Here is a 27,323-nt window from a genome sequence, read left to right on the forward strand (position 1 = left end):
TTCAAGTATACAAGACCTAAAAGAATATGGTATTAATGTCATGAATGAAATAAGGAGTTAATCACTATCAGGTGGTGAGGTATTTGTACCTACTTCCTTAATCCTGCAGGAATGAAGCAACTTGTCTTAGGGATTATTGGGCTACCCCCACCTGACAGGGAGAGGCACCACTATTGTAGAAAATTCATAATAATATATACATTGATAGTCATACTAACTGTTGGAACTATTAGTAATATTAGATTGCTTTGAATACCAGCGTGAGCAGATGGAAGACCACATCAAAAGACTTGCACAGTTGGAGGCAGATCTAGAAGACCACAAAGCTCATCCACCCGAGAAAAATGCTAAGTCGGCAACAATAAGTAATTATAAGGAAAAGGAAGCTCACCTCATCTGTGAGGTACTGATGACCAAGTCTTTTGTCAAGTATTGTAGTGAATTTAGACACTTCATTTCGGAGGTCACCCTCCCACCCCTTTTGCAGTGTTTCCCATCCTTTTACTTTTGTGAAACCCCTCCATTGATAGTGATATTCCAGGGAGCTCCAATTAAGAGTATACAACACTTTCATATTTTGGGGTTCCCTGGGATATCACTCTCATTGGAAGTATAGCAAACAATGTTTTTCTGCTAACTTATTTAGGTAAAATAATTTCTCAAGTTTACTAGCAATTTTAGAAGAAAAAAATCAACCTACATATTTTTTTTATAACTGCTTTAAAAACATAATTACTGGATAAATTTCTAGTTTATTCATATTATCACTATGTTAAGAAGCCCTTGGCATGCTCACAAAGAATCCCAGAATTAAGAGTGAATTCTGATTGGGAAATACTACACTAGTGAATAGTTATGTGGCAAAAGATAGAACAAAGTTTATAATATAAAAGTGTCATGAGGTTAAAGATGTTTATCAAGTTAGTTGATTGACCACTTTGGTGTGAAGGCTATATGTATTTTAAATCTAGAGTAGCAATAAATACATTGCTTTAAATCTGGCTTGCAGGAGACCTGCAGCTCACAAGTATCTGGCTATGGCCACCAGTTTAACAAGTAAATTACTCAAAGAAGAGAGTTTATTGTCTGGAAAGTGTGAAATAGGGCAGTATAGAATGTGTTCAGTGTCTTCCATGTATCTGAGTCAGTTGGAGTCTGCAGCCTGACCAATAGACAAGTTCTATCTTTATATTTTTTGATGTAGGGTAGTGACCTGATTTCCTCTCCCATCATTGTCACAGCGCCTCCCACTGCTACCACCAGTCCCTCCCTATCCTCTTCCATTTCCAACAGCTCTCTGAAATACTCAGCCTATCTTACCACCTCCTCTTCCATTAACATCTATCCATCTGCACCTTTTACCATCTCTATTTGAGTTGACTCTCCTTCCTCTCTTAACTTCCTTCCAAAACATTGTTTTATTACTTTAAACATTTTCTGTCATACTACTCCCCCATTTTGCATCTGCTTTCCTTTTTGCCTCCTATATCTTTTGTTTTGCTTCTCTTCTTTTTCATCTGTACCTTGTATGGTTCATCCTGCTTTGCAACCAATCCCTGAATGCTTGCTCCTCTTCTACTACTTTCTGCACTTCATCCCACCACTCACTACCCTTCAGTCTATTTCCTCATATCATCTTTGTTCCATATACCATCTTTGCACACCTTGTCACTCCTTCCTTGAAACACCCCTATTCCTCTTCCACTCCTATATTTCATCACCTCCCGCACTTCTTTCAGCTTCCTGTACTCTTGTTCCTTTTCCATCCACCAAAAAAATTAACTGCTATTCCCCCAATCTCTCCCCTAAGAATATGGATAGCCAAGAATCTTTCTACTCTTTTGGATACCTTATCAACCACCTTTCCATCCACCACCCTCTCCCATATGTACTTATGCATGACTTTTTTTTATGACATGATGTTAGCTATCACCAACTCTCTTTCTAAACATCCCCACCATTAGCTCTCCACTCTTTTTACCAGGCACACCAAATTGGCCAACCACTCCATCTATTGGTTCATCCCCTACACTAGCATTGAGATCTCCCATTGAGATCTTCATTGATATTCCACCCTAAACTCTCTAAGCACTCATTTAAATCTATCCAAAACTCCTCACTTTCCTTTATACTTATTTCACTACCAGGCCCTAATGTGCTTACAAAGACCCACATCTGTCCAGTTTCAACATCATCCACATTAACCTCCTTCCCCTCCACCACACACCTATCCACTAAGCAGTATAGCCACCTCTTCCCTTCTTCGTCTTCTCCTCACTCCTGACACGCTCCCCAGCAATACACTAACAAACTCAACTCACCCCTCCCTTTCAATTTAGTTTCACTTAAACACTTCAGTACGGGACTTAAATCTCGCAGGCAGCAGCCAATGCCAGCCGTATGACGTGTCGTAATAATACTCGCATCATAAAATATAGTCACCGCTTATATCGATCATTCTTTCACCCGCGAATTTTGAAAACCACAGAGAATGGGATTCAGGGCGCATTTGGGAGAATGTAAAAACACAGGGGCGACTACAATAAATATAATCAAGACGCCGATATGGCAGCGTCGCGAATCCACTTGCTCCTCATGACGCCTACGTGTGCGGCACCGTATGGAAGGGGTTAATGCCAACACTTCCTTCACACAGACATACTGTCTATGTCTTTCCTTTTAGTCTCATCTGTACCACACTTGCACACATTAAAAAACCTAAACCTTAGGGTCCTGGATAGAAAACTTCTCCCAGATCCTGCCTTGACTTCTTATAGAAATGAGTTACAGAATGCAGGATACCTAGTCCCATCACCGTCCTGTTTTAGCTGCCTTTTACAACCCAAGTGGGAAAACTAAATGGCAGTATTTTTTTCTTCCCCCTACTATAGGGGTGAATGGAGAATGGTTGTATATGGATGATGTGATGCATGAGGTGGAATGGGCAGGGGGATAGGGGGGTGAGGTAGTATGTGTGAACAAATTTTGACGCAGCCTGAAGGGATTTCTCCCTGTCTTCTCCGTTATGCAATGGGAGGATGGAGAGGGGGGGGTCGCCAATTTAATGAAGCGGCCTTGCTGTGGATGTGCTGTGTCTTGCGACACTGCTCCTGACCCAGGGCAGTGGACAAGGTGCAGGGATGACCTGTCATCTAGGAGGTGCTAAGATAAGAGGGAGGGTGGAGGGGTGTGTAGTGTATTGAGGGATGGAATGGGTGGGAATGATTTTATGCCTTTTCCTTTTTGGCTACCCCCCTTGTAAGGGGGAAAAAGCCTTGGTATATGTATGTACTATAGGGGACAGGGGTGAAAATGGAAATATATACTCAAAGAAGTGGTACAAGATAATATTAAGAAGGGGACAGCATAATGGAGGGACAGTCACATTACAATAAAGTAGGATGATTTCTCTGTGAGTAGAGATTAACTCAACATAGACAAAATGATGTGTGACTTGTCCATAGGGGGGCAAGCCATGTAGTCCTTCCTCCACCTCTGCCTTCCACACCTCTTTTACCAATCTTTTTTCACTCATTCTTACCATGTGTTCAAACCATCCCAATAATCTTTCATCAACCCTATCTCCCAACTCTCTTTCCACCCCAGTTCTCCTTCTCACCTCCTCATTTCTCACTCTATCCAGCATAGTAACCCCTACCATACTTCTCAGGCATTTCATCTCAAACACATTTAAACTCTTCCTCTCTTCCTCTTTTATGTTCCATGTTCCTGCCCCATAGAGTGCTGTTGGCACAATCACTCCTTCATACAATCTCCTCTTAACAACCATTCCCAAATGTCTATTTCTCATTACACTTTTTAATCCCTTAAGACATTTATTTGGAGGATAGAAGGGAGGTGCTTCAAGTAAACTGTTTAAATGAGAGAGAAAAGGAAAAGGAGTACAAGAAGAAGCTGAGAGAGGAGTGGGAGGGAGTGAAGGATAGAGTAGAACTAGGAGTGGAGGAGGAATGGGGATGGTTCAAGGAGGGAGCCACAAGGTGTGCAAAGATGGTGTATGAACAAGGAGGGCAGGAGGAAATAGAAGGAAGGGTAGCGAGTGGTGGGATGAGGAAGCAAAAAAGGTTGTAGAAGAGAAGAAGCGAACAGATTGGTTACAAAATAGGACAAGAGAATCATATGAGAGATATGAAGAAAAGAAAAGTAAAGACTAAAATAAAGGAGGCAAAAAGGAGAGCAGATGTGAAATGGGGTAAGAGTATGACAGAAAATTTTGAAAGTAATAAAAAGATGTTTTGGAAAGAAATTAAGAGGAAGAAGAGGGAATCGAATAGTGAAGAAAAGATAAAAGATGCAGATGGAGAGATGATAATGGAAGAGACGGTAATAAGAGAAAGATGGGCAAAATATTTTAGGGATTTGCTAAATGTGAAGGAGGATAGGGAGGGAAAGGTAGTTGCATTGGAAAGTGGTAAGAAAATGACAGTGATGAATGAGGAAAATGGAGGAGAAATAAGGAAACATGAGGTGAAGGCAGTTATTAAGATAATGAGAGCAGGTAAGGCACCTGGTCTGGATGGGTGTCATGCAGAATGTCTTAAAAAAGAAGATACAGTGATGGTGGACTGGCTGGTGAGGTTATTTAATGAACAAAGAAAAGAAAAGCATAAGATAAAGGAGGCAAAGAGGAGAGCAGATGTGAAATGGGGTAAGAGTGAAAAAATTTTAAAAGTAATAAAAAGATGTTTTGGAAAGAAATTAAGAGAGGAAGAAGAGGTGAATCAAATAAAGAAAAGGTAAAAGATGCAGATGGAGAGATGATAATGGAAGAGACAGCAATAAGAGGAATATGGGCAGAATATTTTAGGGATTTGCTAAATATGAAGGAGGATAGGGAGGGAAAGGTAGTTGCATTGGAAGTGGTAAGAAAAATGACAGTGAAGAGTGAGGAAAATGGAGAACTAAGGAAAAATGAGGTGAAGACAGTTAAGAAGATGAGAGCAGTTAAGGCACCTGGGTTGGATGGGTGTCATGCAAAATGTCTGGAGAAAAAAAAGGAGATTCAGTAATGGTGGACTGGCTGGTGAGGTTATTTAATTTTTGTTTAAGAGAGGGTAGAGTGCCGGAGGACTGGAGGAGTGCCTGTATAATTCCTCTTTACAAGGGAGAAAGGGACAAGTGTAAATGTAGTATTGTCAGAGGGATCAGTTTGTTAAGTGTAGTTGGGAAGGCTTATGGGAGGGTTTTGATTGAGAGGATTAGGAGAGGAACATAGGGAGTAATTGGTGAGGAACAGTGTGGAGTTGCATGGATCAAATTTTTGTAATAAGGTATGTGAGAAAGCTTTAGGAAAAGGTAAGGATGTTTTTTTGGCCTTTATGGATTTGGAAAACGCTTATGACATGGTGGACAGGAAGGCACTGTGGGAGGTATTGCAGATATGTGGGATAGGAGGAAAGCTTTTAAAAGCAGTCAAGCATTTTTACGATTGTAGTAGAGCTTGTGTTAGAATCAGAAATGGAGAGAGTGAGTGGTTTGAGGTGGGGGTGGGACTTTATTAGGGATGTGTTATGTCACCTTGGCTGTTCAATTTATACATGGATGGGGGTGGTACAAGAGGTAAATGCAAGGGTAATAGGTTGGTGATCGGAAATGGTTAAAGAAAATGGAGAAAAGTGGGAGATAAGCCAGGGATTGAGGAAGTTAGTGACAGAGTTTGGGAAGGTGTGCAGAAGAAAGTTGAAGACAAATGTGGGTAAAAGTAAGGTGATGAGATGTACAAGGGAAGAAAGTGCCAGCAGACTGGAAGTGTGTATTAAGGGAGAGAGACTGGAGGAAGTGGATAGTTTTAGATACTTGGGAGTGAATGTGGCAGAAAAGGGAGGAGTGGAGGTAGAATGTAGAGTGAGAGAAGCAAGTAGATGCCTTGGGGGATTAAAAAGTGTAATGAGAAATAGACATTTGGGAATGGATGCTAAGAGGAGATTGCATGAAGGAGTGATTGTGAAAGTGGCAGCAGACTGGAAGTGAGTATTAAGGAAGAGAGACTGGAGGAAGTAGATAGTTTCAGATACCTGGGTGTGAATGTGGCAGGAAAGGAAGGAGTGGAGGTGGAGGTAGAATGTAGATTGAGAGAAGCAAGCAGATGCCTTGGGGAATTAAAAAGTATAGTGAGAAATAGACATTTGGGAATGGATGCTAAGAGGAGTTTGTATGAAGAACATAAGAGAGGAGGAGAGGAGTTTGAATGTATTTGAGATTGAGATGAGGTGCCTGAGAAGTATGATAGAGGTCACTAGGGTGGATAGAGTGAGAACTGTGGTGAGAAGGAGAACAGGGGTGGAAAGGGAGTTGGGAGATAGAGTTGATGAAAGAGTATTGGGATGGTTAGGACACAATGAAAGGAAGAGTGAAGAAGAAAGATTGATAAAAGAGGTGTGGAAGTCGGAGGTGGAGTGAACATGAGGGGGCAACCAAGGATGAGATGGATAGATGGGGTTAAAGGTGCCTTGGGAAAGAGGGGAATGTCTGTTGAGGAAGGATGAGAGAAGACAGAAGATAGGGGTAAATGGAGAATGTGTATGGATGATGCTGTGATGCATGAGTAGGAGTGGGTGGGGGATGAGGGTTAAGGGAGGAATATGTGTGAAAAAATAATTTGACAGATGAGGGGATGGAGAGGGAGGGTCATCAATTTAATGAAGCAGCCTTGATGTGGATGTGCTGACCCAGGGCAGTGGATGAGATGCAGGGATGACCCATTATCTAGGGAGAGCCAAGATAAGAGGGAGGGAGTAGAGTGAATGGGAGTGGAGTATGTGGGGATGGAATGGGTGGGAGTAGATTTTATGCCTTTGTTTTTTTGGCTACCTCCCTTGAAAGGGGGAAAGAGCTTTTGGTATATGTATGTACTCTAAGCACCTCCCTACCTTCTGTCCTTTTCCTCCATGTATCCTCCATTCTCAACTTACCTTCCACCAAGAATGATCTGATATTCCCCCACTCTCTCCCCTTAGAACATGAACATCCAAAACTCTTCCTACTCTTCTCCTAGTTACCACTATATAGTTTATTAAAATCCTACCTACCAGAAGGTGCTAAGATGAGAGGGAGGGTGGAGGGGTGTGGAATGTATTGAGGAATGGAATGGGTGGGAATGATATTATGCCTTTCCCTTTTTGGCTACCTCCCTTGTACATACATATACCAAGGCTTTTTCCCCCTTACAAGGGAGGTAGCCAAAAAGGGAAAGGCATAAAATCATTTCCACCCATTCCATCCCTGAATACACTCTACACCCCTCCACCCTCCCTCTTATCTTAGCACCTCCTGGATGACGGGTCATCCCTGCACCTTGTCCACTGCCCTGTGTCAGAAGCAGTGTCGCAAGACACAGCACATCCACAGCAAGGCCGCTTCATTAAATCAGCGACCCCCCCCTCTCCGTCCCCCCATTGCATAAAAGGAGAGGACGGGGAGAAATCCCTTCAGGCTGCGTCAAATTTTGCTCACACATACTACCTCACCCCCCATCCCCCCACCCATTCCACCTCATGCAATCACAACATCATCCATATACAACCATTCTCCATTCACCCTTGTCTTCTGTCCTCTCCCGTCCTTCCTCAACAGACATGCCCCTCTTCCCCAAAGCCCCCTTCACCCCATCCATCCACCTCATCCTAGGACGTCCCTTCATGTTCACTTTCTCCACATCTGCCTTCCATACCTCTTTTACTAGTCTTTATTCACACATTCTTTCTATGTGTCCAAACCATCCTAATATTCTTTCATCAACCCTATCTCCCAGCTCCTTTTCCACCCCTGTTCTCCTCCTCACCTCCTCATTTCTCACTCTATCTAGCCTAGTAAACCCCATCATACTTCTCAGACACCTCATCTCAAACACATTCAAACTCCTTCTCTCTTCTTCTCTTATGTTCCATGTTTCTGCCCCATACAGTGCCATTGGCACAATCACTCCTTCATACAGTCTCCTCTTCGCATCCATTCCCAAATGTCTATTCCTCATTACACTCTTTAATCCACCAAGGCATTTACTCGCTTCTCTCAATCTACATTCTACCTCCACCTTCACTCCACCTTTTCCTGTCACATTTGCACCCAAGTATCTAAAACTATCCACTTCCTCCAGTCGCTCTCCCTTAATGCTCACTTCCAGTCTACTGCCACTTTCACCCCTTGAACATCTCATCACCTTACTTTTACCCACATTTATCTTTAGCTTTCTTCTATCACATACTCTCCCAAACTCTGTCACCAACTTCCTCAATCCCTCCTCCGATCCTGCCACAAGCGCAGTGTCATCCGCAAACAACAGCTGGTTCACCTCCCACTTTTCTCCATTTTCTTTAACCATCTCCAATCCCTGACCCACTACCCTTGCATTTACCTCTTGCACCACCCCATCCATGTATAAGTTGAACAGCCAGGGCGACATAACGCACCTCCCTTGTAAGGGGGAAAAAGCCTTGGTATATGTATGTATGTATGCTATCTACCACCCTTCCATCCACCACCCTCTCCCATGTGGTGGATGGAAGGGTGGTAGACTTTATTCCTAAACAATGTATTTGCTATCATCAATTCTCTAGACACATCACCATCATCTTTTCACTACGATTCTTTCCTGGAACTCCACACTTTGTAGCCACTCTGTCTATTGGTTCATTTCCTACCCTAGCATTGAGATCTCCCAATACCACTACATTGACATTTCTCCCTAAATCATCCATGCACTCCCTTTCCTCAACACTCTTGTCACTACCAGACCCATATGCACTTACAAAGACTCGCATCTCCCTTCTCAGTTTCACCTTCTTCCACATTAACCTTGAAGAAACCTTCCACTCTACCACACAGTTACCTATTTCTTCACTTACTAGTATAGTGACCCCTTCTCTCCCATGTCCTTTCGTCACTTCTGACACCCTTGCAACTACACTCCCAAACTGAAACTCATCCCTCCCTTTCAAGTTAATTTCAATGCCAACACATCCATCTTTCCTCTTGCAAACATACTGCTTATCTCTTCCATTTTACTCACATCTGTAACACACCTATGCACATTAAAAAAAAAAAAAAAACTTTGGGTTCTATTTGGAAAACTCCCAGACCTTATGCCTTTGCCTTTTTTAGAAATGTTCTTTTTGGGGCTACAGAGAGTATGATGCTTAGTCCTATCCCCATCCCATTTTTGTTGCCTTTTATGACTCAAGTTGGAATACTTGGTGGCATTATTCTTTCTCACCTACCACAGGGTTTGGCAAAAAAGGAAATGAATATTCAGAGAAGTGGTACAAGACAGTATTAAGGGTGGGGGGACAGCATAATGGAGGGACAGTCGCAGTATAATAAATCATCTCTTCTCTATGAATAGAGGTTTCCCCTATCACAGACAAAATGATGTGTGGCTCTAGTCTGTAAGGGGCCACCCTATATAGACCCTAAGGTATCAGCTGCATGGTACTGAGGAGCTTTTAACCCCACAATAGCCAAGGCAACATAACACATCCCTTGATGAATTCCCTCCTTTACCTCAAACCATTTACTCTCTCCATTTCTAATTGTAACACAAGCTCTACTACTCTCTTAACCACTTCACTACGGGACTTAAAGCTCGCGGGCAGCAGCCAATGCCAGCCGTACGACGTGTCGTAATAATACTCGCATCATAAAATATAGTCACGGCTTATATCGATCGTTCTCTCTTTCACCCGTGAATTTTGAAAACCACAGAGAATGGGATTAAGAGCAGATTAGGGAGAATGTAAAAACACAGGGGCGACTACAATAAATATAATCAAGACGCCGATATGGCAGCGTCGCGAATCCACTTGCTCCTCATAACGCCTACGTGTGCGGCACTGTATGGAAGGGGTTAAAAACTCATGACTGCTCTTAAAAGCTTTCCTCCTATCCCATATACCTGCAATACCTCCCACGGTGCCTTCCTGTCTATCATGTCATAAGCCTTTTCGAAATCAGTAAAGGCCCCCAAAAAATCCTTACCTTTTCCTAAAGCTTTCTCACATATCTATCTTACCACAAAAATCTGATCCATGCAACCTTTCTTAAACCCAGTGTTCCTCACCAATTACTCCCTCTGTTCCTCTCTTAATCCTCTCAGTCAAAACCCATAAACCTTCCCAACTACACTTAACAAACTGATCCCTCTGAAAATACTACATTCACACTTGTCTACTTTTCACTTGTAAAGTGGAACTATACAGGCTCTTCTCCAGTCCTCCGGCACTCTACCCTCTCTAAAACAAAAGTTAGATAACCTCACCAGCCAGTCCATCACTATACCTCCTCTTTTTTTTTTTTTTTCTCCAACATTCTGCATGACACCCCTCTAACCCAGATGCCTTACCTGCTCTCATCATCTTAACAACTGCCTTCACAGATAAACATAAAAGGACTCCTTAACAAGCACTCAGAAATGCTTCACTTTGTACATGAACACAGCATATACAGTACATAGAATATATATATATATATACATACATACATACATATACCAAGGCTTTTTCCCCCTTACAAGGGAGGTAGCCAAAAAGGGAAAGGCATAAAAACACTCCCACCCATTTCATCCCTACATACACTCCACACCCCTCCCACCCTCCCTCTCATCTGAGCACCTCCTGGATGACGGGTCATCCCTGCACCCTGCCCACCGCCCTGGGTCAGAAGCAGTGTCGCAAGACACAGCACATCCACAGCAAGGCCGCTTCATTTAATCGGCGACCCCCCCTCTCCGTCCCCCCTTGCATATAAGGAGAGGACGGGGAGAAAATCCCTTCGGGCTGCGTCAAAATTTACTCACACATACTACCCCACCCCCCTGCCCATTCCTCCTCATGCAATCACAACATCATCCATATACAACCATTCTCCACTCACCTCTGTCTTCCGTCCTCTCCCTTCCTTCCTCAACAGACATTCCCCTCTTCCCCAAAGCCCCCTTCACCCCATCCATCCACCTCATCCTAGGACGTCCCCTCATGTTCACTCCCTCCACATCTGCCTTCCATACCTCTTTTACTAGTCTTTCTTCACTCATTCTTTCCATGTGTCCAAACCATCCTAATATTCTTTCATCAACCCTATCTCCCAAATCCTTTTTCACCCCTGTTCTCCTCCTCACCTCCTCATTTCTCACTCTATCCAGCCTAGTAACCCCCACCATACTTCTCAGACACCTCATCTCAAACACATTCAAACTCCTTCTCTCTTCTTCTCTTATGTTCCACGTTTCTGCCCCATTTGGCACAATCACTCCTTCATACAGTCTCCTCTTCGCATCCATTCCCAAATGTCTATTCCTCATTACACTCTTTAATCCACCAAGGCATTTACTCGCTTCTCTCAATCTACATTCTACCTCCACCTTCACTCCACCTTTTCCTGCTACACTTGCACCCAAGTATCTAAAACTATCCACTTCCTCCAGTCGCTCTCCCTTAATGTTCACTTCCAGTCTACTGCCACTTTCACCCCTTGTACATCTCATCACCTTACTTTTACCTACATTTATCTTTAGCTTTCTTCTATCACATACTCTCCCAAACTCTGCCACCAGCTTCCTCAATCCCTCCTCTGACCCTGCCACAAGCGCAGTGTCGTCTGCAAACAACAGCTGGCTCACCTCCCACTTTTCTCCATTTTCTTTAACCATCTCCAATCCCTGACCCACTACCCTAGCATTCACCTCTCACACCACCCCATCCATGTATAAGTTGAACAGCCAGGGCGACATAACGCATCCTTGACGAAGTCCCACCTTTACCTCGAACCACTCACTCTCTCCATTTCTAATCCTGACACAAGCTCTACTACTCTCATGAAAACTCTTGACAGCTCCCAGAAGCTTTCCTCCTATCCCATAAATCTGCATAACCTCCCACAGTGCCTTTCTGTCTACCCTATCATAAGCCTTTTCCAGATCCATAAATATATATATATATATATATATACCAACAGCTTTTTTTCCCCTTACAAGGGAGGTAGCCAAAAACAAAGGTATAAAATACACTCCCACCCATTCCATTCCCAGATACTCCACTCCCATTCACCCCCTTCCATCCCTCTTATCTTGGCTCCTCTTGAATGGCAGGTCATCCCTGCATCTCGCCCACTACCCTGGGTCAGAAGCAGTGTAGCAAGACAGCACATCCACAGCAAGGCTGCTTAATTTAATCAGTGACCTCCAATCTCTGTCCCCTCCTGCAGAAAAAGAGAAGACAGGGAGAATTCCCTTTGGGGTGCACCAAAATATCATTCACACATACTTCCTCCCCCTCCTCCATCCCCCACCAACTCCCTTCCATTTATCACAGCATCCACACACAACCATTCTCCACTTACCCTATCATCTGTTTTCTCCCTTCCTTCCTCAACAGACATTCCTCTCTTTCCTAATGCCCCTTTTACCCCATCCACCCATCTCATCCTTGATCATCCCCTCTTGTTCACTCCTTCCATTTATGGAACTTATACAAGAAGCAAAATTGACACCACAAAAATAATGGTACCCTCATTGACTGACTACAAAACAATAAGAGGTGACAATGCAAGACACAGCGAACTCATAATAGTAGTGCATAACAGCAAGAGATGCCAGACAATCACTCAGATACATTATAATTGAAATAATCACAATCCAAACACACAAAAAAAAACTTAAGCTAGCACAAATGTATACATCTAACCCCACAATTCCCTAAACTCCAACCACTCAAATCACTAACAAACCATATACTGGCAGGTAATCTAGATGTACATCCAGTCTGGCTTAATACACAAAGAGAACCAAATACTGGAGCAATGCCCCCAACCTTAACATAACCCCAAGACAGCTTCCCCAGCAATCAATAACCATCATTCCCGGCCTTAACAATGTACTCACTCTTGAGTAAAAGCAGCAATGACTGCAACAGCTCTAGGGAAGAGGCCAAATGCAGAGTATGGGAGTCCAATATATTTTACGTTTCGCCCAGCAGTGCTTCTTCAGAAATATTTCTGAAGAAGCCCTGCTGGGCGAAACGTAAAATATATTGGACTCCCATACTCTGCGTTTGGCCTCTTCCCTACGTACTCACTCTTCCTACTATTATTTTGGTTAGCAGACATTCTAGTGTAAGAATAGTCACAGAATGGATTAAAACCCTATCTGTGTGCTCCTTTTCCACCCACGCTCTTTGGCTTACTTCCTCATTTCTTACTATCCATCCTGGTAACCCCCACCATACTTCTCAAACACATTTAGATGCCTCCTTTCTGCCTCCCTTAAACTCCAGGTTTGTACCCCATACAGTTTTAAAGGCATGATTACCTATTCACAGTCTTCTCTCTGCATCCATCCCTCGATACCAATTTCTTGTTACACTTATTTCTCTCAAGGCATCTTCCCTCACTAAGTTTCCATGTATTTCACAGGTGAAGCGGTACCACACGTATGTTTACCTCTTGCGCTCCAAGGTTTCACTGCAGCCAAGCCTGGACTCTGGGGAACTTCCAGTCTTTGAGGCCCCTCCTGGCCTGGCCGACTCTGATGAGCACATGGAGGACAGGGGGGGCCAGCGCATCATACCCCCTCCCATACCAGAGAGATCTCGCCCATCTGAAAGGTACAGTTTTCAGCCGGCTGTGCAACAGAATGCTTTCCACTGATGGGACCTTTAGTGGTTGGTTCCCTAGACTAATGAGACAGCACATTGTGTGTGGCTTGTGTGCTCTGCTAACCACCACTACCTAAGAGAAACTAGACTGGGGAGTACCAGGTAGTTCTAGTTGTGGTAGATGAGTGGCAGTGGTGTCATGAGAAACCAAGGAGTGAATGCATCTCTTAAACTCGTAATTCCATATTGGAAATTGGTTGTTTGTAAAAACTCATAATGTGGAAAAATTTCTTCAAAAGTTGTTTGTAGTTGTCATTGATAATGGCAGTGCAGTCTATCTACTTTATGGGTTGTTAGTCCCAAGTATTTGTGATTGAGAGGATGGTTAGAGGAGTTGCTACTTGGAGGCTAGACTGATTTTCATCTCTGCAGCTATGTATATTGTTCACTGTTTCTTATGGCTTGTGCTTGTGGTTGCCTTTTTTTTTTTTTTTTTTTTTTTTTTTTTTTTTTTTTTTTTCTCTCTCTCTCTCTCTCTCTCTCTGTCTCTCTCTCCATAAATAGCTTGTGGGGACTAGTTTTCTTTTGTATCAAACTCTTGTCGTACTTTGACCAATTTTGATTCTGTGATGTACCTCAGTAATTTGTTAGGTAGAGCTTTATGACTGCAGTATTCGTTTACTGTAGAAAGGAGAATAGAATATATTGTAACATACAAGAGCCTCACAGAATCTTGAATGAGAAAAAGGATTCCTTCTAAGGTTGTGCTATGCTTAACTTTGTATAGTATTGAAATCTTCTGAGTGGTTGTTAGTATATTGGTCATGCTTTGGTTTCTTTGGTCACTCTTAGCTTTCATATTACTTTTTACTTTACTTTCCTGTGTTATATTTTATTTTTGAAGTGTAAACATATGTGTTCAGTTAGTTTTATTGATAGTAGGATCCACCTAATTTTGACCAATACAGGTGTCACATGTTGGTGTTACAAAAATAAGAGGTAGTAATTAGTGACTTGTGTTAACATAAAAACTGTTCAATCATAGATTAGACTGCTAACTCAGATTTCTACTCCTCTGTTTCATTCATCTTTGTATTCTAGGTTATATATTTTTTCTTTATTATGCTTTTTATATGCACTTTTCAGTAAGTAGGGGCATTAGCATAAGTAGATATCATTGGTTACAAAGTGTTGAATTTTTTCTTGATTGAGGAGGGGTAGTCTTCCAGCTTTTTCTTTATTTTAGCTTTATCATTTCCAATTTAGCACCTTTACAGGTCATGTATGTCTTGTATGTTGAAGGTGTTTGATTTGCATCGATTGCCTAATGTGCAGTATGCAATAAGTATAATCCACTCAGTTTATCAGTATTTTTTAAGTCATTCAGGACTTCTTTGCATAATTGGCCACTAATTCCTTCAGTGTGCTTTTCAAAGGTAGTAAAGTTGTGTTGAAACATGCTGCCAGATTTTTATATTTTTCATATTTTCTCAAAACTCTAGTCATTGAAAGCCATTGAGTTGGCAACTGTAAGATGATGCTGAAGAGATGAAAGACCATATTATTCTTTAAGACTTCATTTCAGTAATGGGAAATTGTTTAAAATCATCACCATCATAAGACCAGCATATGCTCATTTAGATCATTTGCACAATGCTAGAAATAAAAGATTTCATTTGAATGTGGTAAAAAAAAATTTTCACAAACCATCCTATGTTCATTTTAATATTTTGTGCAGTGTGTGAAATTATGAAAGGACATAAGTTTCTATATATTTCCATGAAGACATAAAGATTGAATGCCTTGTAGTGAAATTTGTATAATATTTGAATATCAACTTGGGCAGTAATGCTTTATGTTGTACATTTATAAAATTAGTTTGATGTGCACAATTGCATGAAAATTATTACTTCATTCTAAAAATCTGATTACAGTGATACATGCACACATACACACATGCATGCATGCACAAACACACTCACACATATGAACCACAGGCTGGAATGGACATCTAGAACAAGCTCTGGAGTGCAGCGCTTTTTTGATAAGTTGGAGGAACACCTAGTTGGTATTGTATTGGGATAAGGAGCTCTGTTTATCAACCGAAATGATATAATAGAGTAATTTCACTTTGTGTTTAAAATATAAAATGGAGGATGAAGAAGATAGACAAAAATATAGTGAACCAATGAAGAGAAGACTGGATGTAAGCAGGGTTGGATTGCCATTAGGTGTCATCACAAAAAAGAGTTGCAACATGGAAATGCTGAAGACAAATCAAAGGTATGAAAATATAGCAAAAGATAGTGGAATACTAGGTGGAGGTATAGATTTAGAAGGGAAACAGTATAAAAATATTCTAAGAAATCAGGAGATTACAGAACTAATAAATGAAATTATAAATATGAAAGCTGAATACAGGGAGCTTAATGATCTAAAAAAAGGAATTAAACATAGTCAAAAGTGAGAACAAAAGAATGAAAAATGAAGAAGCTAACAAAAATGGAGCTTTGAAAAAAGAAGTAAAAGAACAAATACAAGTGGTGACCAAGAAAGTTGGAGAAACCATAAAAGAGACTGATCTCTAAGAAATAAAAAATCAATGGAAAGTGGAACAAGAAAACAAAAAAAATGGTTTAAGAAATTGTACAAATGGAAGAAAATGCAAAAGAAACAGTCATTAAAGTAATAAAAGAGAAAGAAAATTGGGTCAGAGACACAGTTAATAAAAAAAAAGTGTATAGTAATTTATGGTATTAAAGAAAAACACAATGTAGCTAGATCCTTAAGAGAAAAATAGGAGAAAGAAATAGCAAAAGAAATTCTGAAAGAGATACAAGAGGATGGGCAAGATATGGAAAAGGAAATGAAGGAAGTGTATAGATGGGACTATACACTAAAGAAAAAATAGACTACTAAAAATTTAACTAAGGTCTCAAATGATAGTGGAAGAATTACTAATAAAAACAGCAAAGTTGGCAAAAAAGTGAAAATTACAAAAATATATGGATAAAAAAGAAGTGATCGATGAGGAAGAGGGAAAAGACACTTATGAAGCAAATGAAAAAAACGAGAGAAGAACAGACTGAAAAGATTTTTTTGAGGCTGAGAAAATGGTATATAAAAAAAGGGAACACAGGAAACAAAAGATGAGGAAAAAAGAAAAAGTAAAAAATAATGTACACCAATATGGCATGATTTCAGGACTAAATTGATTAAATGACTATCTGACAGAGAATCTGGATATAATGGGAATTGTGTAGAGAGAAGAAACAGGGTGGAAGAGATGTTTTTGACCAAGAAAGGTTTAAATGTAACAAAGATAACTGAAATAATAATGTGGAATTGATTATGATACAAGTTCAAAACAGTGACATGAAAAGTAGAAAACTTGTAGTGATATATGTACCCCCAAAAACATATTCTTGGACAGAGAGTGATCATTCCAAAATGTTGGAAAACACAAAGCATGCATTGATTGAAATACTGAAAGGAGGAAACTTTGTAATTTTGGATGACTTCAACTCTAAAGAAATATGTTGGGAGATGACAGTGAAAGGGGGAGAGGACCTTTGGGGAAATATACTAATGGACATGACCATTGAATACACAATGACTCAATGGGTAAAAGAAAATAACATATGTAAAAATAATGAAGAACCATTAAGACTAGATTTGATATTTATGTCAGAGCCTGAATATGTGGATGAATTGGAATACAAGACACCATTTGGGAAGAGTGACCTCATACTAATCAAGTTCGAACTAAAAGAGGAAATTTATCTGGGAAATGAGAAACACAGAAAATGAAGACTAGTGTACAACAAAAAGGATTTTGAGAAACTCGAAAATTCTTTAAAAAGTGAATTGGGAAAACTTCTTTAATGAAGAAACAAAGATGGAAGAGAAATGGATGATATTAAAAGAAATCTATAATGAAGGAATAGATAAATACATAACAAAACAAAAACATGAAATGGTGTAAATTAAATGCTGGTACAACAAAAAATGTAGTGAGGCAAAAGATAAAAGAGACAAAGCTTGAAAAAAAAACAACAACTGAGTAAATGGCAAATATATATCAAACTAAGAAATGAATATGTAAAAATATGCAGGAAAGAAAGAAAAAACTATGAAAAAGACATAATAGACAAATGTAAGGATCAACCTAAATTATTCTACAGATATGTAAATGGTAAATTAAAAAATAAACAGGAAATAGTGAAACTATGGCAAAGGAGTGCGGAATATATAGAAGTAGAAATGGCTGAAATTATGAACAGACATTAAAGTCTGTATTCACAACTGAAAATACACATATTTGTGATGAAGGAAAGGGAGAAAGATCCCACCAGTGAAAGAAATAATTGTGACACAGAAAGAAATAAGGGACCAAATAATAAACCTTGAAATCAGAAAATCACATGGCCCAGATGGAATTGTAAATTGGATACTAAAAGAATGTATAGGTCAACTAACAGACAAAATATATAAGACAATAGATTGCTCACTCAAAGAAGGAAAGGTACCACAAGATTGGAAAAATGCAAATATTGTACCAATACATAAAGGGGGAGATAAGGAAGACCCAACAAGCTCTAGACCAGTCTCCCTTACAAGCACAATAGCTAAAATATATGAAAAAGTTATCAAAAGTAGATGGAATAAACATCTGGAAGAAAACAACATACTGAATCCAATACAATTTGACTTTAGACAGGGAAGATCATGTGTCACAAACTTGATTTGTTTTTTATTCAAGGTTAATTGATATAATGCAAGAAAGGGACAGATTGTGCTACCCTGGATTTACAAAAGGCATGTGATAAAGTACCACACTAAAAGATGTTAAGAAAACTTGAAACAACAGGAGGTATACAAGGAAAGCTATTGAAATGGATGGAAGATTTTTTGTACATACATATACCAAGGCTTTTTTCCCCTTCCAAGGGAGGTAGCCAAAAAGGGAAAGGCATAAAAACACTCCCACCCATTTCATCCCTAAATACACTCCACACCCCTCCCACCCTTCCTCTCATCTGAGCACCTCCTGGATGACGGGTCATCCCTGCACCCTGCCCACCGCCCTGGGTCAGAAGCAGTGTCGCAAGACACAGTACATCCACAGCGAGGCCGCTTCATTTAATCGGCGACCCCCCCTCTCCGTCCCCCTTTGCATATAAGGCGAGGACGGGGAGAAATCCCTTCGGGCTGCGTCAAAATTTACTCACACATACTACCCCACCCCCCACTTCCCCGCCCATTCCTCCTCATGCAGTCACAACATCATCCATATACAACCATTCTCCACTCACCTCTGTCTTCCGTCCTCTCCCTTCCTTCCTCAACAGACATTCCCCTCTTCCCCAAAGCCCCCTTCACCCCATCCATCCACCTCATCCTAGGACGTCCCCTCATGTTCACTCCCTCCACATCTGCCTTCCATACCTCTTTTACTAGTCTTTCTTCACTCATTCTTTCCATGTGTCCAAACCATCCTAAAGTGGGAAGTGAACCTCAACATCAAGAAATGTAGTATAATAGATAATGATGATATGGTTTAACCCCACAAACTCCTACCATCGGAAGGCTAGGAAGGTGCCCCTTACAGAGGCTTGCTGGCTGAGAGGGTCAGGGCGTCGTTACTTGCGGCGAAGATCAAGGGGATGGCGGTTCAAATCCTGCCACTGGCAAAGTTGAACCAAGGGCATGGTTCATTAAATTCCATGCTACAAAGGCCTGTGGAGTATGATACAGTTGGAAAAAGTAAAAAAAGAATATCAGGACAATATAAAATTGGTACAAAGGAAGTTAAAAAAGTTAGCTCCGAAAAGGACATAGGAGTAATTATTAACATTGACATGCCACCAGACAAGCACATAAACAAAATAGTCTAAGAAACCTATAATTTACTAAGATCAATAAAGGTGGCTTTTAATTACTTGGATGAAATAATGTTAACCACTTCACTCCGGGCCAAAATCTCGCGGGCAGCATTAGCTGCCAGACGTACGATGTTATGTCATAATACTTGCATCATAAAAAATAGTCACCACTTATATCGATCGTTCTCTCTTTCACCTGTGAATTTTGATAACCATAGAAAATGTGATGAAGCCAGTTTAGAGAGTATGTCAGTTACGCAGGGCCAACTACAATAAATATAATCAAGACGCCGATATGGCAGCCTCGCGTATCCACTTGCTCCTCATGCCGCCTACGTAGGCGGCACCGTATGGAAGAGGTTAAAAAAAATATTAGTCACACTGATAAGACCAAGATTGGAGTATGCTGTGACACTATGGACACCCAGCACAAAAAAGAATATAAAGAAAAAGAATCCAAAGAGTAATGACAAAGATGGCACCAACACTTTCAAAATTGACATATGAACAAAGATTGTCTAAACTGGAACTACCAACCCTGGAACAAAGAAGAGGAAGAGGGGATTACTGGCCATTTACAGAATTATGAAAGGCATGGAAGTCCTTGACAGAGAAGACTTATTAAAGTGGGATAAAAGAAAAACAAAAGGACATGAAAAACTCAATAAAAGGATAGTTATAGAAGAGATCTGAAAAAAAAAAGTTTTCCACACAATGGTGATGTCTGGAACAAATTGGACAAAACAGTAGTGTGTGCAAACACCATACAAGAATTTAAGAACAAACTAGATGCTGAGAGATACAAAGATGGGTTACAACAAGCATAGCTCCCCTTCCCGTACAATACAACTAGGTAAATACACCCCTGCACACACACAAAACTTGCACACAGAGGCAGTCCCCCAGGTTACAGACAACCTGACTTAATGTTCTGTGCTTACAAACAGGCACAGTTAATTTATAGTTACTGTATTTTGTGGCTTATGAGACACTGATGCATAAGATGCACCCCACTTTAGAAGGTAATCAAAAAAAATTATTATTACCTAATATCACTGAAACCCGATTTCACCTTGAAATTTTTACTAATGAATTCACTGAATTTCAGTTTTGGATACAGAAGATTAGGTTTGATTTAAGTGTATGAGACGTGTCATTGTGCAATGAAACATATACATACTAAAGGGCCTTTTCTATAATATAATGTGGGTGGGTGAGTCAAAGCTTACAAATATGCACCCCACACCCAAACCCATCTATACCCATTTATTGCTCCTCCTGTCTTTACATATACTGGTAGTTGTTGACCTACAACTGCTTTGATTGGTCATAGTCCATACAACAGGCAGTACAAAATTGTGCAAAAATAAAGAAAAAATTTATTTGGTCTATTTGGAACTTACTCATATATAAGTACAGTGAGTCCTCCTTATATGCTAATTCTTTATCTGGTAAATTCACAGTTAGGGTATTTGGTAATTACTACCCTCGATTCTATTTACGGTAAGAAAATTTCACAGATATGGTATCTGCTCGTGTTTTGAAGAGGAAAGAGCAGGGAGAAGGTACGTCTGCCATATCCTATTATTACATGTTATAATGGGTTCGGTATGCGGTAATTTCAATTTGCGGTAAGGTTTTCAGGAATGCATATGTACCGTATAATGAGGACTTACTGTATCTCAGTGCAGTACTGTGGGTACCTCAGGCTATCTTCCACTCAGTAATTTTCATCTCTTAATAATGAAAATGTCAACAAAGAGAAAGTATATTCCTGCTGCTGATAACTAGCCAAGGAGAGGTATTGGCTGCATGTTATTGTGGGGTTAAAAGCTGCTCAGTAGCATGCAGATGATACTTTAGGGTCTATATGGGGTGCCCCTACAGACCAGAGCTACAAATAATTTTGTCTGAGGTTGAAGAAATCTCTATTTATAGAGAAATGATACTTTATTATACTGTGACTGTACCTCTTCTCTGAATATTCATTTTCTCATTTTGCCAAACCCTGTGGTAGTGGAAAAGAATACTGCCATCAAGTATTTCCACTTGAGTCGTAAAAGGCGACAAAAATGGGACAGGCTTAGAACTAGGCATCCTTCTTCCTGTAGCCCCAAAGGGGACATTCCTAATAAAAAGCAAAGGCATAAGAGGGTCTGGGAGGAGTTTTCCAACTATAACCCTAAGGTTTGAATCTTTTAGTGTGTGTGTGTGTGGATGTGGTACAGATGAGAGTTAAAGGGAAGAGATTGGCAGTATGCTTGTAGCCTTTTTGGGGCTACAGAGAGTGTGATAGTCATATCCCCATCCTGTTTTTGTTGCCTTTTATTACTCGAGTAAGAAAAATTGATGGGATTCTTTCTCCCCTACCACAGGGTTCAGAGAAGAAGGAAATGTATATTCAGAGAAGTGATATAGGACAGTATCAAGAGGGGGGGGACAGCATAATGAAGGGACAGTCGCAGTATAAGAGTATACATACATACATACATATACCAAAGTAGTGTAATTTAGATAAAGATGGGATACTACAGAGGAAGAAAGCAAGGAAATTGGTTGGAGCTAAGGAAGAAAAATTAGATATGGAACACACTGGAGAGGACATTTTTATTAGATATCATTAGATGAGATGGTTTAAGAAATATTTATTATTAGATGAAAAATAATTCAGTGAAAAGAAGGGAAAAGAATTAGAAATATTAGAAATTGCCTATACAAATATAGATTGGACTGATATCAGCAAAATTAAAAATAATTGACTAAAGGAAAATGAACCTGATGCAATGAGTTTTGTTGAAACCAATCACAAGTTAATTATTGAGGTTCAGATGGGTGAAGAAGGAAATTATATGGAGGAGAGACAGGAAAGGAAAACTGGGAGGTTATTTGATGGCGGTGAAAAAAAATAAAGTGGAAGAGTATAAAAGGGTGAATGAATGGCCAAGATAATATAGAAATTACAAATGAATTTAAATGTGATAATTGGAGATCAAGTGACTGTAGGATGTGAAGAATTCCTGCAATAGCTTCAGAAGTGATATAGCACAAGTTGGAAACATACATGAATATAAGAGTTATGATAATTGGAGAAAAGGAGACAAGACCCCATTGTGTAGCTCCTGTATACTACAGACAGGTAAATACATTAATAAGTGAAACTACCCAGTATGTGCTAACAAAAAATGTTATATGGGGAAAAGGCCTTTTGGTATATGTATGTAGTCATTTTTCAAGTTCTTACTATGAATAATGCTGTAACTTTGGTAATTAAAAATTATCAGAAGAAACATCATGTGAGTATGACGATATGATGTTTTGCTTGTTAGAGCCATATTAAGTACATAATTGTGGAACATAAAACTAAGAATATATAGGACCTGAGATGGTGGAATGTCACTGGAGTCAAGGAATGGTAAGGAAATTTGGTAGCTTATGTCTGTTTGCAGGACATTGGTTCACCACAGATTATCTGTGTTAGTGGAAGAAATAAGATTAAGGGTCCACTGATGATGGACAAATGCAGAGTGGACAAATGCCCCCTCTCCTTATTTCTTCCATATATGCCCTTGTCCATTGGTAGTGAACAAAACAAGAGTTTTCCATCTTCTGTAACCATTCCTTGGCTACAGTGACCTTTCTCCATCCCCCTAGGTGCATGGACATAAGCTCACATGACATAAGCTTACAAGACAAAAGCTCACAAGAAAAAAGCTCACAATCTTAATGGAATAAAATGACAAACTCTCTCACTTTTTATATTTTCATTATTGAATTACTTTTTTTATATCATACAAAGCTCACACTTTTTCATATTTTATATATCAAGTTACTTTATATCATACATCAATTAGAAGTTGTAAATATTCACTCAAATCTGGTGCAGTGGCCCACAGCACTAAGGAAGTCCTCCATAGTTATCCTAAAACTAAATGTATTACTAGAAAGACGAAGTCTTATAGAGGATACATACCAAGTTTTGGAGAAGAAATGCAACCGCAATAGTAATTTTCATGCAAATACTGTGAAAATAGATAGTAGCTGGGTGTAGGTCTATGGATAACTGCATCAGATTGGAGTGAATATTTCCAATCTCTAATTGTGTATTTGTACCATTTGATGTATGTATGATATAAAAAAGTAATTGAATAAGGAGAATATAAAAATAAGTGTGAGCTATTGTATGTATAGTATAAAAAAGTAATTATATAAAGAAAATATAAAAAAGTATGAGTCATTTTTTCCATTAAGGGTGTGAGCTTTTGTCTTGTGAGCTTATGTCATGTGAATTATTTTCTTGTGAGCTTATGCCGAATCATCCCCCAGGCCCTTTAAGTTCTCACACTATTGTGTTCCACGACCATGTACTTGATAAAGCTTTAACAAGCAAAACATCATAGTAATAAAAGCTGTCCTCACTTGGTGTTTTATTTGACAGTCTTTGGCAACTGCCAATTGCATAGAAATTTAAAAAGAGAAGGTATTACATAAGGAAGAATTTCACAAATAGTTTATCTCAAAATATTATTGATTTGCTTATGAAGTACTGGACATGGTTTTAGTTTCAGGGACTTGGCAATGGATGTAACCATGAGAGTTTTGACTCCACACCCCTGACTTGTAACTCCAGTCATTATCCTTAGCTTGTAGGACGCAGGGTGGTTTGTAGAAATATTTTATAGAAGAAAATGTGTCTTAATAAGTTACAAAATAGAGTAAATAATTAAATTCATAATTCAGGAACTGTCTTTTTCATGCATGTATTTTTATGTATTTTTATTATTGTTGTTATTATTATTATTATTACTATTTGTATTGTCATGTATAAAAGCCATCCCCTTGTAAGGGTGAAAAGGCCTTTTGGTATATATGTATATGTATTTCATATATATGTAACCTGGGGACTACCTGTGTGTGTATATATGACTATTTTTGTGTGTGTGTGTATGTGTATATATATATATATATATATATATATATATATATATATATATGTTTGCAGAAAAAACACTGAGAAATAAGAAACTTAGTCCAAATGTTTTCATCAAATTAAGACATCTTCAGGGAATACAAAATAACAAAGACAGATGCATATATATACATAAAGTAATAGACAAGGTAGGAACATGGTAAGGTCACACTAGATACTCCATTACCAGGTTGAGAAATTGTTTCACTCATGTACATTTGTGGAGAGGTAATGTCATATGTGGTCAAATACCTTGTCTATAATGTAATGTATATACATGCATCTATGTCTGTTACTTTTTATTTCCTGGAGATGTCTTAAATAGACAAAAACATTTGGACTATATTTCTTATTTCCCAGTTGTTTTTTCTGTAAATTGTTTTCATGCGTTCTTATGAATTACTGCTAATATATATATATATATAATATATATGTATATAAAATATATACAGGTTTCCCTCACTATATGATTGGGTTACGTTCCTGAAAACTAGAATGAATAATGAATTATTGGATAGCAAACTTAAGCTTTAAAAGGATTTAATTTAATGGGGAGAGTAGCCTTGGCCTAGCCTATATTGAGAGATATATAACACTTTTCCACACCATCCAGAGAGGTGTTATAGATACATTATTTTTTTGTACAGTGGTTTCCCTGCTAGGCCTATATCCAGTGGAAAGAGTAGAAAAAGAGGCTCTGTAGAATGCCACTAGCCACTATTTACTCAATCCTGCACCTCTCATACTTTTCATAGCTAGTCTTACTAAAATCCTGAGGAAGCCTTCTCCTCGTCATCAGAAGTGGTAGGGCTTGATGTATCCTGGGCAGCAGAGGTGGACGGAAGAGCGCCAGATGTAGATAGACTGGAGAGGTGGGGGGAAGGGAGTCTGGATCAACTGATGCAGGGTGAGGGGTTGGGTAGGAGGGAGCAGCAGATTTGAAGAAGCTGAAAATGGTAATTTGCCTTGCCGTTTTTTCTTGGCCTCAAATATATCTCTGTAGACCTTGAAGGCTTGCTCCGCATTATAGGTTACTGTTCCACTTCATGCTGGGTTTAGGTCCCTTTCCTTTATTTTTTCAAGGATTGCATCTAGGCCAGAGAACACCTCACAAAGTGTTTTGATGTCAAGGCCTCGCTGGGGCATATCGTCGTCAGTGGTGGCACCAGCAGTGAGCTCATTCTTGTTCTAACTTCATCAGATCTTCATTGCTGAGTGGCTTATAATGGGACTGTAGTAATTCATTCATATCATCTTCATCCACCCTCCTTGATGTCCTTACGAATGGTTGCCACATCATTAAATCATATGAAGTTGTCAGCTGGCTTGACACACTCGGGCCACAGTTTCTTCCAGCAGCCATTCTTGATATTATAATTGGCCCAGAACTGCTTAACTGTGGACTTATCTGGGCTGTCAGTCATGTTAATCAGCTGTCACCAGTCACCTCGATGTTGTGTAGAGCTGCTCAGGCTTTAAAATGGTTGAACCAACCCTTACTGGCACTGAAAGCTGGCCCATCCTTAACTTCATATCCCTTCTTATGTAGATCATTATAAATCGAGAGAGCTTTCGTTGTCGCATGTGAGGTAGAAAGAGAATTGCTGTGGCGAGACGGGTCATCAATCTACAACCTTAAGTCTCTCTCCAATTCCTCCATTATTGGTCCCTTCTGTCTCATCAGCATCTTTTCCATTAATGTAGAAACTGTTACACCAGCTTTCTTTACACTGTCTCCTTGTTTGATTATTGTGGAGACAGTTGATTGGGGGAACTCTTGATTCTAGTGATGGAGTTGGTCCCCTTCACCTCCTTCATGGCGCTTAACTTTTTTCTAATAATAAACTCTTTATGAAAATCCATGTGAACAAGTTGTATAGACACGGTAAAGGAAACATGGACTGGAGGTGAAGCTTTATTCCTGACGTTTCGTCTAACGACTTTCTCAAAGGAATGAGCACACTAGAAACATACAGAGATTATAAACCCGCCTTATGGCTCAAGGGGGTGTGCGAACGTATAGCGCTGCATCCTGATTGGCCCGCTGAGACAGCCAATCACGAAGCGAATATAGCGCTTCGTGATTGGCTGTCTCAGCGGGCCAATCAGGACGCAGCGCTATACGTTCGCACACCCCCTTGAGCCATAAGGCGGGTTTATAATCTCTGTATGTTTCTAGTATGCTCATTCCTTTGAGAAAGTCGTTAGACGAAACGTCAGGAATAAAGCTTCACCTCCAGTCCATGTTTCCTTTACCGTGTCTATACAATAAACTCTTTCTCAGTCTTTTGGGCTTTATTTCACAAGTAGTAGTTGTTGCGGGCTGCTTGGAAGCCATCACATTATGTATTACTCTCATAAAAGCAACAGTGAATGTGAAAAAGTAGCATAAAGCAAAGACACTGATACATGGGTTGAGAGAGTAAACACTACTGAATAAAGAGTGGGAATGAGTTTCAATGGGTGGCCAATGGGGCGTGGGTGGCACTCTGATTGCAGTGTGTTTGTTTACGGTTTGGTGATTGTATAATCGAGCACCTACATTGAAAGACAAGTGAGTGGTATCGATTCAAAAGGATCATATAAACAAAATATCAGATATCGAACCATCGAATAGCGAGGGAAACATATATATATATATTTCTCTTACACATAATACACACATTCTCAGTGTCTTTCCTCTCCTTCCCTCTCTATCCTTTCTCTCCTCCTCTCCTTTTTCTTCCCTCCTCTCCTCTTCCTTCTCTCCTCTCCTCTCCTCTCTCCTCTCCTCTCCTCCCCTCTCTCCTCTCCTTCCCTCTCTCCATCTCACCTCACCTGTCCTCACCCGTCATCACCTCTCCTCACCTCGCCTCACCTCACCTCACC

At 39.9% G+C, this 27,323-nt stretch overlaps 1 protein-coding gene across 11 annotated transcripts in view; it reads left to right on the top strand.

Annotated features, from left to right (window-relative positions):
* LOC143032905 (uncharacterized) overlaps positions 1–27,323 on the top strand; it is a 211,914-nt gene that overhangs the window by 159,156 nt on the left and 25,435 nt on the right. For all 11 annotated transcript variants that reach the window (XR_012967149.1, XM_076198154.1, XM_076198155.1 and 8 more), the window contains 2 exons: positions 260–403; positions 13,423–13,613. Coding sequence is in view for 10 of the 11 variants with exons in the window: in XM_076198154.1 (XP_076054269.1) it covers positions 260–403; positions 13,423–13,613 (335 nt within the window). In the remaining variant the exon portion in view is untranslated. The remainder of the gene's footprint in view (positions 1–259; positions 404–13,422; positions 13,614–27,323) is intronic.

This window comes from Oratosquilla oratoria, chromosome 14 (assembly GCF_046742065.1).
Source record: "Oratosquilla oratoria isolate Oo_2021 chromosome 14, ASM4674206v1, whole genome shotgun sequence".
Taxonomy (NCBI): domain Eukaryota; kingdom Metazoa; phylum Arthropoda; class Malacostraca; order Stomatopoda; family Squillidae; genus Oratosquilla; species Oratosquilla oratoria.